The 13,202-nt window shown below is 35.1% G+C and overlaps 1 protein-coding gene across 1 annotated transcript; it reads left to right on the top strand.

The window, feature by feature from the left end:
* The first annotated feature begins 1,987 nt into the window (after positions 1-1,987).
* Positions 1,988-8,123, top strand: LOC134274047 (uncharacterized). Its single transcript, XM_062756284.1, has 7 exons — positions 1,988-2,257; positions 2,349-2,427; positions 4,557-4,668; positions 6,297-6,525; positions 6,732-6,864; positions 7,054-7,173; positions 7,462-8,123. Exons 1-7 carry the CDS (start codon positions 1,988-1,990, stop codon positions 8,121-8,123), a joined length of 1,605 nt encoding a protein of 534 aa, XP_062612268.1.
* Positions 8,124-13,202: the final 5,079 nt, after the last annotated feature.

Here is a 13,202-nt window from a genome sequence, read left to right as displayed (position 1 = left end):
GATATATGTATTAAGTGTATGTGTATGTGTTATTGTTTGCTTTTGATGAAAAAATTAAAAAAAAATTTAAAATGTGTGTTTTTGATGTGAATTTATTTTTTTAAAAAGGGATTATTATTATTATTATTATTAAAAAAATTTAAAGTTTTTTAAAAAAGTTAGTTAATTTTTAAAAAAGTTTTAAAAAGTTAATTTTTAAAAAAGTGACCTGGTGTTATAACTTGAAAGAAACACAATGTTTCTTTTTTGACTGTATAAGGTAATCTTTTTGAACACACACACAGAACGTTTCGTTTCTTTGACTGTATAAAAAAGATCCTCTTTTTTCTAAGATACAATCGTTTCTTTGACTGTATTTTTGAAAAAAGAAAATCTTTTTTCTAAGACACACACAGAACGTTTTTTATTTATCGACTGTATATGAAAGCATCTTTTCGAAACAATTGGGTAGCCCTTAAAAGGGCTGTTTGTATAAAAACACTTTTTGGTTGTTTTTTTTTTGTTGTTGTTGTTTTTTTTGGTTTTTTTTCATTTTTGGTGTCAGTGGGTCCCCCGGGTCCCTTTAGCTGTTCAGGAGCTCCTGCACCATCTCCCCTATCCGTTGGTCATCATCTTCATCCGAAGAACTGTCTTCTCTTTGAAATTCGGCTCTCTGGGAGAGGGAACCAGTAACCGGTGTTGGTTACGGCAGAGGGGGCAGCCCATCCCCTGCTCTATCACCCGGGCTGTACATAATAAACAGGAGGGTCGCTGGATACACCGGCTACAACAGTAGTTGTTCTCCTTCCCCTCGCTGAAACATAAACTACAAAAAATGGGCTGTGTTGGAACCCGGAACCCCCAGGTGGGAATTCTCCCTTGATTCCGGGCCTGTACCTGGGGGGCTGGAGCAGCAGCAGCAGCAGTAGGTCTGGGCGGTGGTGGGGGCGGCGAACGAGGAGTTCTCCTCCTTGTGTTGACCCTGGTGTATGGGTGGCTCCTTCTGCTGGGCGGCTCTAGGAGTCATTCTGTAGTCATCATATAAAAGTACTAATCTCCGCCCCTGTATCCAGCTGCCTGACAATCACATGATGTTCTATGGAGATTCCTGGAATCATCCACAAATCCTGGTGAAATTGGTCGGCCATCTTTCTTTTCTTCTTTCTTCTGTTCTTCTGTGTGTAGATAAAAAATCAGCCACGAAGGAATGATACTGAAACCACGGAGGGTCTGTATTTATAAACAATAGCAGACGATACTTCAATTGCGGCAAAACATGGAAAATCCAATCATGTGATCAAATGTGATTGGCTAACACAAAAAAATCGCTTTTGGTAAACACGCCCACCACAGTGAGAAAGCAAAATTGAGGGAACCCGATCCCGAACCCGAGTGTATATGACGTCATACAATAACATAACAGTGATGTAGTATTACAAGATTTTTTTTATTTTTATTTCTTTTTAAAAAAAATCCTCGGGAATTGTATTTCGATCGGCCACTCATTACATCCAGGGGGGAGGACCTCTCTGGTCTTCGGTGGGGGTTAGTAATTCGTAGATTTTGATTTTTGAGGTTTGGTATTAAAAGTCACTGATTTTCTTAACCTGTGTGAAATTTCCAGGTATTTCATTCCGTATTGAATACATACTTTTTTTCTTTTCATCGCATCTATGTCCTGTCACAGTAAAAATTAATTTTTTTTACTTTTTATTCTCATTTTATACCCCCACCCTCGTATAAAACGTAGGTAAAACGTATATTTCTTTTTTGCACACGACCCCTTACAGGTGATGCAACAGGTATAGAAAACGCAGGTCAAAGGTGCACACGGCCCCCTAATTTTTTGCACACGGTCCTTTACAGATGATGTAACAGGTATAAAAAGCCAGGTAAAAGGTGCACACGGCCCACAGCAGGTATATAAAGCAAAACTGTAAAATTTAAAGATCAGTCTTGGTTGACATCTTTCAAAACTGGACAGAGGTGAAAAAAATAGAAAGCAATGATGAATACCTCAGAAAATTCCCAGTATTATGTGACACCTGAAGGATATGTAGGAGCTCCCATGCCAGAGTTAATAAAGGATGCACTGGATTTGGATTTGAATTTGGACATGTATAATTTTCCTGAGGACATGAATAAAGAAGATATGGGGATCTTAAATACAACTCTGGATGGAATTGTGAACATGCTGTCTGATCTGGATAACAAGATGAATCAAATGAACACCAAGATGAATGATCTTGATAACAAGGTGAATGAATTGAACACCAAGGTGAGTGATCTTGATAATAAGTTGGATAAACTGAAATATTACAACAGCAGTGGATTTTGTTACATTCGTGACCAATTATCTCCAATCACAGTCAATAACAGGAAAGACAAAAAATGAGAGGAAGGGAACCACTTACCAGAAAAAAGAAGGACCAGGGGGATCAGGAGAGAGTAAGAAAAATAAACAGATGGATCCATGCTACGTATTGGTAAAAGACATATAAAAGGCATACAAAAACTGAAGAAAAAAAACCTCGGGAAACCAAGAGGAAACTACCCCTGACCACAGAAAAGGCCCAGAAGAAAAAGAAAATGTAATTGTATTTTTTTTCATTCTGAATAAAAATAACCTTGTTCTTGTGTGTGTGTTGTTCCAGGTTTGTTCTTTCAGTTTTTTTTGCAGGGTAAAAAATCCAGGTTTGTTATTGTCTTTAAGTAAAAAACACCTGAAGAATATGTAGGAGCCCCCTTTAATTTTCAAGAATATATGAATAAAGAAGATATGAGCATCTTGACTACAACTCTGGATGGTATTGTTAACATGCTGTCTGGTCTGGATAACAAGCTGAATGATATGAACAACAAGATGAGTGGTGCTGAAAACCAGCTGAATCATCTGAAAACTTACATGCAAAACAAAATGAAAGGAGGAGGAAGCACTTACCAGAAAAAAGAAGGAACAGGGGGATCAGGAGAGACTAAGAAAACAAGACAGACAGACCCATGCTACATCTTCAAAGAGTTAGGGCATTGGGCCCCAGATTGCCCCAGAAATAAACAGGATTCGTGCTACAAATGCGGGAAATTTGGGCATTGGGCTAATCAGTGTACAGAGGAGGATCACCAATTCGTAAAAGACATACAAAAAACTGAAGAAAAAAAACTCAGGAAACCAAGAGGAAACTACCCCTGACCACAGAAAAGGCCCAGAAGAAAAAGAAAATGTAATTGTATTTTACTTGAATAAAATTGCCTTGTTCTAATCTGTCTTGTGTGTTCTTGTCTTTCAGTAAAAAACAGTTTGAACTGGTTAGGCTGGCTAGGCCGTCTAGACTGTGAATGAATGCGTGACGTCATAATGACATTCTTTTTTGAGTCGCTGCCAAAATCGTAGTAGCAGCGTACCAATGTAAACACAGTGTAAACACCCCGTATAAGACATAGGGGGTGTGTACTGAATTGACCCACCTATCCCCCACACCCCCAAGGATTGTACTGAGTTGACCCCCCTTATCCTCCCAGCCAATCAGAATCCACCATTTTTTGACCTCATTTACATAATGTCCTAGATATTGACCAGGCCATCCAGCCTGCTTCCGGCTAGGACATTTATGGATAAACCACTTCCGCTTCCGCTAGGGCCCACTTCCGCTAGACCACTTAGGGTCCAGCTAGACTACTTCCGCTTCCGACTAGGCCAATTCCGCCCACTTCCGGTTAGCCCACTTCCGGTTATGACGTCACTTCCGCGCTATCTAGACGCCTTATACTACTTGCATCAAGAATTAAAAGAAGAGAAATGCTTACATGCAAAGATGTCTGAGGAAAATTGAAAAAATATATATTGGAGACCGCTGCATGAATCTAAAGATTCTGAAATTCAGTGTCTTTAGCTGAGATTAGATTGCTATGAATAAGACTTCTAATTTGAAGAGATCTCAGAAATGTCGATCTTCGCAGTACAGTTAAGGTGCGCAATGGAAATATCGACTAAATTTTGTATTTAAAAATGTATTCGTAATCGGGATGGCGATTATTTTTAGTACAATATTTACATCGGATAATTGTAATTATGATTAATAACAACATATCGAGGACGATTATATTTTATATGTAGACTAGTCACGTGATGCGGCAGTCACGCGATTTTAGCACATTGACTTGAAGTATTGATGTTACATATAAATATCACTAGTGCAAGGGCATAACCAAGTTAAATTTCCAAGTTATGTATATAAATATTTTCAACACGCATTGTAGTATCTAAAAATTACTGCGATCCTGTCTAAATTCTGCAATTTCATTCTTAAAATTATACTTGTATGACCGAATGCTATATTTTTTGCTGGTCAGTGGCATGAAATGTTGATATAATACGGAACTTCCGAGATACGCAGTTACTGCCGTTTTTGGTTCAGTAATTAGAATCTCTGTCACGTGATAACACACAAATTGTTAGGCAAAACATCACGGAAAGCGAAAGTAAGCAGACGCTCTGCGGACGCACGCTAATGCGGTTTAAATGGTAAAAGCAAAGAAATCAGTTGATGAGCCTTCATCATTTTGGTGCTCTGTACCAGGCAGTACTGCCGATGGTAGGAAGAAAGCAAATTTAGCTGCCTATGCTTGGATGAAAGGCGTGACGTTTCATGCCTACCCAGGACCCCATCGCAATCCGTCGCTCCGACGCAGGTTGGTAGAATATAATTAATCAGTACACCTTTTAATATTCACTAAGTTGATGACCAAATAATTTATCACAGACATTTGATTTTTTGTCAGTAAGTTGCAAATAAAGCCCTGTATGAACAAATTGACCCCTCCCCCACACACATAATAGAGGCCACAGACTATATTAGCACATGTACAGCTGATATGTGTTTTCTATATTGAGGAATATATACATTTGTGGTATCTCTCTATTATATAAACATACGGAGAAAAAATATCTTCAATTCTGTATGAAGTTTGCCTGAGGTCAGATGTCAATACGTGACCTAATCACACGGCGCACTAATATCAACCGGTGCATAAATATAAAATGACTTGCTCTACTTGCTTTTCATGTATAAAAATGAACAATATATGCAAGTAAAATAATTATTTTATTTACAACGTTAACAAGTATTTCATACAGTTTTTTGGCAATCGATTTAACCTGTGTATATGGAGAATATACCGATAGAAACTAGCTTTTGTTGACAAGTTTTATGTCACTTTTTTTCAGCTGTACAGTCTCCAACGTTTATCCTTATTTTTGGGGTAGACTTTTAGTTAAATCTTCATGATAAACTATAATTTTTTCATCTAATTCTACTCACGGAAAATATCAAAGCATTGCAATCACGCTACGAACAACTGACAAACACCTCGGCGCTGTCGTAGTACAATGTAAGCTGGTGTCCCCGTGTTTTGTTTACATCATAAATATGCCTTTAGTTATTGAAATCGTAGGTTAAATGTTTTTGATCTTAAATACTTGATTGCAAATTAACTGCCACGTTTCCGTTCATCGGATCATCCATCCCTTTCTGGCGACCGAAATTCCTCCAACTTTTTTAGTCATCAATCTTCGGACGTGTTTCTTGTGTCTTTTCAGCACTCGATTATCAATATTTCACGAATAAAAATATTCCAAGACAACAATCTTTTCACTATTACTGATCACAAGTAGCCTTTCACAAAATAGTCCCTTAGAAATAAAAGTCCTTAGCCTGATGAATTCGAAGCGTAACCGCCATTCAAGCCGATTTACACTTTGCGTCATTTTTCAAAATCTCCGACGGACGGTTAATGCAATAATATATGTTCGAAAATATTCAATCGTCTGTCTCAAATTTATATATAAGTAATAAATAACAAGTTTATAAACTTCAATGGGAATTGAAGTGGGTCGGTACGTGATCAAATCTTCGGCCTTCACAGGATTTGATCACGTGACCGACCCACTTCAATTCCCATTGAAGTTTATAAACTTGTTATTTATTTCTTAAGTAGATTATTTTATATGAGGCACTATTTCCAACTTATTGTTGAAAATGCAGGTGCACGTGTCTACATGGGAACACGGAGACCCTTGATACAAATACATGCATGTATACATGCACTTACTGGTACATGTATTTACGCGTTATATAAATCTTTTGACTCAAATCAAATTGAATAAAAATATGAATATAGTGTTTAATAGTTGTTTTTAAATTAAGTCATTGTTTACAGTGCAAGTTCAAAACAAAAGCAACATCATTAATTAATTGAATTTGGATTTTGATGTAGTAAACATTCAAACAAATGCATGTTTTTTTTTTCCTTTTGGGCAGATGGCTCAATCAGATTTTCCGTGAAGAAAGATATGATCCTGGAAGGCATCACAGAGTATGTTCCTTACATTTCGTTGATGGCTGTCCATCTGAACAACATCCTGTACCTACCTTGTTTCCTCGAAATAACTTTGGAGAAGGCCCACCATTGAAGAGAAGCAGGAAATCCATTGCCAAAAGGGAAATCCTAAAGGATCTCAACAATAACACTGCAGATTGCCAACCTCAGGTTTCAACAAATTCAGTGGTGTGTAATAATCTACTTGATGTATATGATAAGTGCTAGATTTATTCAGAAAGTAAAGTAATTCACATGTTCAACCTACTCTGTACATGTATATAAAGCACAACATTTGCATATAAGATTTTTATTTGATAAGCAGTATTGGTGTTACCTTTCAACATTAATGATTCCTGGTATGTTGATTTTTTCAGAGTGTCACTCTACTTAATGATGGAAGTGTTATCCCTTTGCCTGTACATAGTGAGTGCACGGTCAGTACCACCATAGTGAATGAAGAGAATGCGAAAGTGAAGCAAGGAAAAGTAGCAACAAACCAGGAACAAAGTATGGGCATTAATTTTAACGTCATTTTAAGTTATGATTTTCCAAAATTTAGCTTTAGCCTTATTGATAATATATCATGGTATTAATTAATACATCTACATGTAATGCATGCAAGTTAACTTTGAGGTTCTTGTTTTGGTTAGTATTCTACAGGAATAATTCATTCACATGTACCTTCACAAATTTCAGAACTGCACACAGATCATGAATACAGTATTGCACATAGAAATTACCCAGAGTACAGTAATGCAGAAGTCCAAACAGATCTTTCTGTATATGACATAAATATCATGGAGTCAGAGAGTGCCAGTTATTCCAAAGGAAATGTTTGTTCATAAAGCTACATGCTCTGATGCATCAGTCAGAAGATATTTTGGATTACCAAGCATTTCTATACTTTTTGGTCTATTCAGTAAGTGTTTAATACGGTAAAATTCATTTAACATTGTATATAAGTACAAAATATATTTTCAAGTGTTGATGAAAGTGACATTAAAACAAATTTCTTTCAAGATGTAATGAAAATTTATGTACATATGATTATGAACAATAACCATATAATTAAAAAGCTGCTTCATTTGTTTGTTTTTTTAATAGGTATACTTGAAAATGCATGTAAGAAACTCAAATATTGGTCTGGCAAAGATAGCATGGATGACAAGCACTATGAAGAGGGCAGTGCTAGAAAACCTGGTCCTGAAAGAAAGCTCACAGTGTTCCATGAATACCTTCTTACGCTACTTCGAATTCGTCAGGACTTAAACATAGGTATTCTTAAGGATATATTTGGAATATCTGAGAGTCGTGTGTCCCAAATCTTCAATACTTGGATAAATTATATGTATCGAGTGTTTGCTCCTCAGATTAAATGGCCATCCATGCAGAAAATACGGAAATATAGGCCCAGGTCCTTTAAGGCATCTTTTCCTAATACTCGTGTAATTATTGATTGTACTGAGGTATTTATCCAGAAACCTAGAAGTCCAACAGCTCAAAGCCAGACATACAGTAACTACAAGAATCATAATACTTTTAAAGCGCTAGTGGGCATAACTCCTTCTGGAGCATTTTCCTTTGTATCCGAATTTTGGGGAGGAAATGTATCTGATAGATTTATAACAGCAAACAGCGGTTTTCTAGATAAGATTTCACCAGGTGACGAGGTGATGGCAGATCGTGGATTTGTTATAAGAGATTACTTGTTGGAACGGAAAGCAAAATTAGTGATTCCACCATTCACTAAGAAATGTGCTTGGTGAAAGGGTAAGATACTGTCTCCTACACAAATCAGACAAACAAGACAAATTGCAAGACTTCGCATTCATGTTGAAAGAGCCATTCAACGACTAAAGACCTTTCGAATTTTATCTGGTATCCTGCCTTTAACCTTGAAGCCAATTGCAGATCAAATTTTGGTTGTAGCTGCTTTTCTGTGCAACATTGATTCTCCACTTGTTAAAAAGTAAAAAAGTGCATTTTCCATTTATGATTCTGCATGGGAACCAATTGTTTTTCCCTTGCATTTATTTTGTTTACTTGGGTAATTAATTTCTATTGATTTTATGAAAATCTATTTTATGACTGTTGATAATTTCCTTATTTATGTAATACATATTCTAAAGAAGTGTTGAATGTTTCAATTAATACATTTCTTTACAAAAATTGGTGATGCAAGTTATGAAATAAAAGTATATTAACAGTTTTTTTTTATTTCATCTTATATTTTAAAGATGGAAAAGAAAACCAATCAAAATACAAAAAAGTTATCATATAAACATATTTGCTTCTTTTCAATCAAGTTATTTTCATTGGGAGTTGTAAATAAGCATCCAATGTGAGTTGAAAAAAGCGAAGTGGAAAAATATCAATCATGTTATGTGTGCATTCTCATTTAACCTCATTAACATTTTAATGTATTTGATTTATATTTGAATTTCTGCACAAGTACCAGAGAAGATGTAAATATTTCAAAAAATTAATTATTAACCATTCCAAGCCTAAGAATTAAGATATCTTGTGTATTTTAATGAATGCATGGTAATGCTCAATCATCATGATCATAAGAAAAATATGTACAACTTTTCCAGTGAAAAAAAAATACCGAGAATTATCTTGTCAATGTTACACAGATTTATTCATGCTGTAGACCCGTATGCATTTTAATTTCACTGTGATAGCAAAGCGTTATAAAGGTACTTTTCAAAAAAAAGTGTACACTTTTGTACAATGGAATTAAAAACATCACAATCAAAATAAATCCTGTCAGTAAGTAATCCTCGTTTGGTATAAAAAACGAAATCACACCATGAAAGGGAAAGAATACCTAATTGTCCCTGAATCTGGATATACCTTGGCGAGTCGTGGCGAAGATGTACACTACCATTGCTTTCATCTCTGTATAAATGGTAAGAAGTGTCCCCTGCAATATCATACGGCGTTTCATTTCGATGAGAATAAGAACATTTTATTTCTATAAGTCCCTTACCACAACATTTACACATTATTAAACCATCTGGAGTTGCTCCCATGTACGGTTTTTCAGTGAAAATGTGAAATCCAATGTTATTCAATTTAGCACACTTATGTGCTTTTTTGTAGTCATCAAAATACAACTGTCTAGCAACAGTTTCATTCTCTCTTCCATATGCAATTGCTGGAACATTTGATATGTCACTCCCTAGTTGCATTATTTCACGTACAATGTAATTTTCATGAGATTTTGATCCTCGAAAATGCAACACTTTTGAGAAAACGGATGCAGTTATACGTCCATGTCTGTGTCTTTTCCATTCATCACACATACCTGCACTCTGATCCTTGGTTTTATCTGCAATTCTCAAGACGGTTTCTGGATCAAATACAGCTTTTAAATGTGAATTCACAGAAATATTCTTGATATTTGCCTCTTTTATTGCTTCATGTAATCCTGGAATGTTCTCACTAGGATCTTCATAATCAGATGGTGGGTCAAGTGTCTGTAGTAAAAGTGAATTAGTCTTTGCACAAATCAAATAATTTTTTTTCAATTTCACGTTCATTCTGAAGACTTTTACAAGGATTGTATACAGTATGACAAGGGCCGTGTTGATCATTTTCAGTTGTCAAGTTGGAGCTGTGAACCTGTACATTCTGAATTTTTTCAGGTCGTGATGCAGAGTGTGGCTTATCCCAAGAACATAAGACATCTGTTCCGACTAGGGTGTGTCTGTCTTTGTGTCTTTCAATGAATGAACAAAGGGAAAAAAAGAAGTGCTGTACAGTGCTTGCATGAACCATCATTTCTGTAAATTTAAAAAATTTATATATGTATCTTAAATATATTTACCGGTATATCAAGGAAATTAATATATTTCAAAAATTCAAATAATCTTCTATAGTAGAGTATTATTGAGATTTTTAAAAAACATTTAAATGAGTCTTATGCAACACAAGAGCATCCACCGGACTGTATTTGTCCACCTTCAGTGACAAGGATCCATGTCTGGTAGGGAGCTGCTTGTTGTCTAGTCTCTGGCGTTGTGTGGCACTTGACATAGAAACATGCAGCATTAGCGAAATGGTGGAGTTTTACAATGTCAACATGGGAGCTTGTAAACAGTTTGTACCCATTGTCCTGTTTATACAATTTCAAACGTTCCGGGCCCCATCCTACACGAAGTAACCACACCAAAACGTCTCCAATCTCAATATCAGGTAACGCTTTTAGGTCTGTCAGCCATTCATCAGCAGGAATGTCCTGGATGTGAGGTAAAATAACCTGATTCACTGTTCGGCGTTCCACATCGAAGGAACCAAATTCATTATTGTTAACTTCTTGGTCTTCTAAATTTATTTCTATCGCCAACTTACATAATTTAATAAGATGTTTCTTCAAATAGATGGAACAGGTAATGCCTTTCGTTGATAAAAAATGCTTAAGATCAGGTACTTGCCAGGAATCGAAGTCTAAATCGTTTAGTGATGACATTTTCTGTAAACCGGAAGTGAATATGCCTAACAATTGATATAAACAAAGCATACAACCCAGATCGGATACGTATCTCGGAAGTTCCGTATTAAATTGTTTTTAAGATTTCATCAGGATCGCAGCACTTTTTAGATACCTTAATAACTCTACAGTTGATGTAAAAGCTTACTTTAATCCATAGAGTGTATGCCCTTGCACTAGATCGATTTATTAAGACCCCCCACATTACCCTCCGATGTACTTGCAAACAAATATACGGCAGTGTTAATTAAATATGTAATGTACAGAAAATATATTAATAAAATAGTGAAGAAGACATTAAATTCAAGTTATTATCCCATAGAATATCTGTAAATAATATTTTATTTAAGCAGGGAATACATATGTTGTTGAGAAAATATTATTTGATCTGTCTCTCACTGCATACAAACTACGTCACGTTGAAAGAAATGACGTCATATTGACAAGTGTATTGCGATCAGTGACTTGTTTATAACTTGTTTACGTGGGATTTAACTAACAACAAAAAACACGCTGTAGTAAGTTTTTATGTAGTTTGATGAATTCTAACTGGTTAAATTTAGCAGATAAACTCATTTTGTGGTATTTTAAAGAAATGTTGTATGACGTATATTGTGTATGATGTCATAGTCAAGTTTTCCCGTACAAATTAGGCTCCGCCTCCTTTTTGTAACCTTAACTGTGCTGCGTTCTTCACCAATCTGCAGTTCATCTTCAGCAGCCTTCGTCCAAACTTGACAGAGTGATGATAATGGGGACATAAAGTCTAAAGGTCTTCATCAGAATCCAAATGCTGCACAATAACTGTTATTTTTGCTTCGAATTATTTTTGTTCTTTCTTTATATATAACATGTTAATATAAAGTTTGTGGAGAAAATAGTCCATTAAGTTAAGTCTACATATCTTAATCAAAGTCGGAGTGCAGCGCAGTAACTAGTTGACTTCTTTGCATCCAATTATGACCTTTTTTACCTCTCGTTTTAATACAAGTGATATTTACATGTGTTAATGGAGAAAATAGTCCCTTACATCATTACATGTAGTTTGCTTTTTCTTGTCGAGTTTTCCTTTAATTTGTTTCACACGCATTTTACTGACATTAAAATTGTCTTTGTATAATAAAAGTTTGGATCATTTTGTATGTTATGATTTTTTTCTTAAAGTTTTAGTTAACAAAGGGAGTGAAGGAAGGAAAACAATCTGCCATTTTGAGAATATATTTTTCAATGTTCAACCCCCCCCCCCCCCCCCCAAATTAAATGAGTTATATTTTTCTAAAATTCCTGTAATGTTCGAGGTAGTTTAAAATTTATTTTCAACACACTGCATTTCATTTACAGTGCATTTTATGATATTTCCAATACAATTTTTTTCATGATCTTTTCTTAGTGAGGGATTGTCAGATATTAAATCTTACCTTAGATTTATATTGCAGATTTATCCTATTAATTCATATGTGTCATTCATATTAATTTCCCTATAAAAATTGACTGCCTTAATAAATTATAACTCATTTAAGTTTTTTAAAGTAAGAAATATAATGGTGTCTGCCAGGAATATGGTCAGGACATATATGTACCTTATCATTTAAACTTTCATATGTTTGAAAAATAATTAATGAAAAACCTATTCAACTGCATCAACATTTCTAGATTTTTACTTTTCTATGATCTTGACATTATTATCCTTAAATGTTGCATTAATTGAGATATTTCTGTTGCTCGCGTAGCACAGTGATGAAAGCATCTGCTCAAGATCGCTATGTGTGAAACTCTTTCTTCGAAGAAAATGTGAAAGATATTTTTATAAAACTTCATGCACTAATACAAAATGGTGAGAGGTATTCAACTTTGTCATAATTTTATAAACTAAACTTACAGTATGATCTTGACCTTACTTTTCCCCATTCACCCTAATCTTGAAAAGAAGCAAGGTTGATTTCAAGTTGCATTATTAATAAAACCTGGATGGAGAATTCATGTCCTATGGACATATTCTTCTAGATTTTTACTAACTCATATATTGAATTCTACATTGTTATACTTATTACAATCCAGATTTATAAACTTAAACTGAATGAGGCCAAGTTTGAGATATTTTATATTTACTGTGCCTAGAACTAGTTTTATGAGCATGTCTACGAGAAAACCATGCAAAAGGTTATTGGAGCAAGGTTCTCTGATCAACTTCATGTTTTGTGTGTAAATTTCTTCTATAATATGAAATATTTTGCCACAAAATTTTTTTTCAGTGTGGTCTCACTTAAGGGGGTAAATCGACATTGTTACTAAAAATAGAATTCTTGGTCCTTGCACAGGTTGAAAACAGGAATTTTATAGGATTTTATAT

Source organism: Saccostrea cucullata, unplaced genomic scaffold, assembly GCF_032062105.1.
Source record: "Saccostrea cucullata isolate Sc308-1 unplaced genomic scaffold, CSIRO_AGI_Scuc_v1 ctg7730, whole genome shotgun sequence".
Classification (NCBI taxonomy): domain Eukaryota; kingdom Metazoa; phylum Mollusca; class Bivalvia; order Ostreida; family Ostreidae; genus Saccostrea; species Saccostrea cuccullata.
This window is presented reverse-complemented; position numbering and strand designations above follow the sequence as displayed.

Coding starts and splice junctions, on each gene's coding strand:
- LOC134274047 (XM_062756284.1), top strand. CDS start 1,988: ATGAATACCTCAGAAAATTCCCAGTATTATGTGACACCTGAAGGATAT. Junction 2,428..4,556: donor ACCAGGGGGATCAGGAGAGA/GTAAGAAAAATA, acceptor GCTCTGTACCAG/GCAGTACTGCCGATGGTAGG. Junction 4,669..6,296: donor AATCCGTCGCTCCGACGCAG/GTTGGTAGAATA, acceptor CCTTTTGGGCAG/ATGGCTCAATCAGATTTTCC.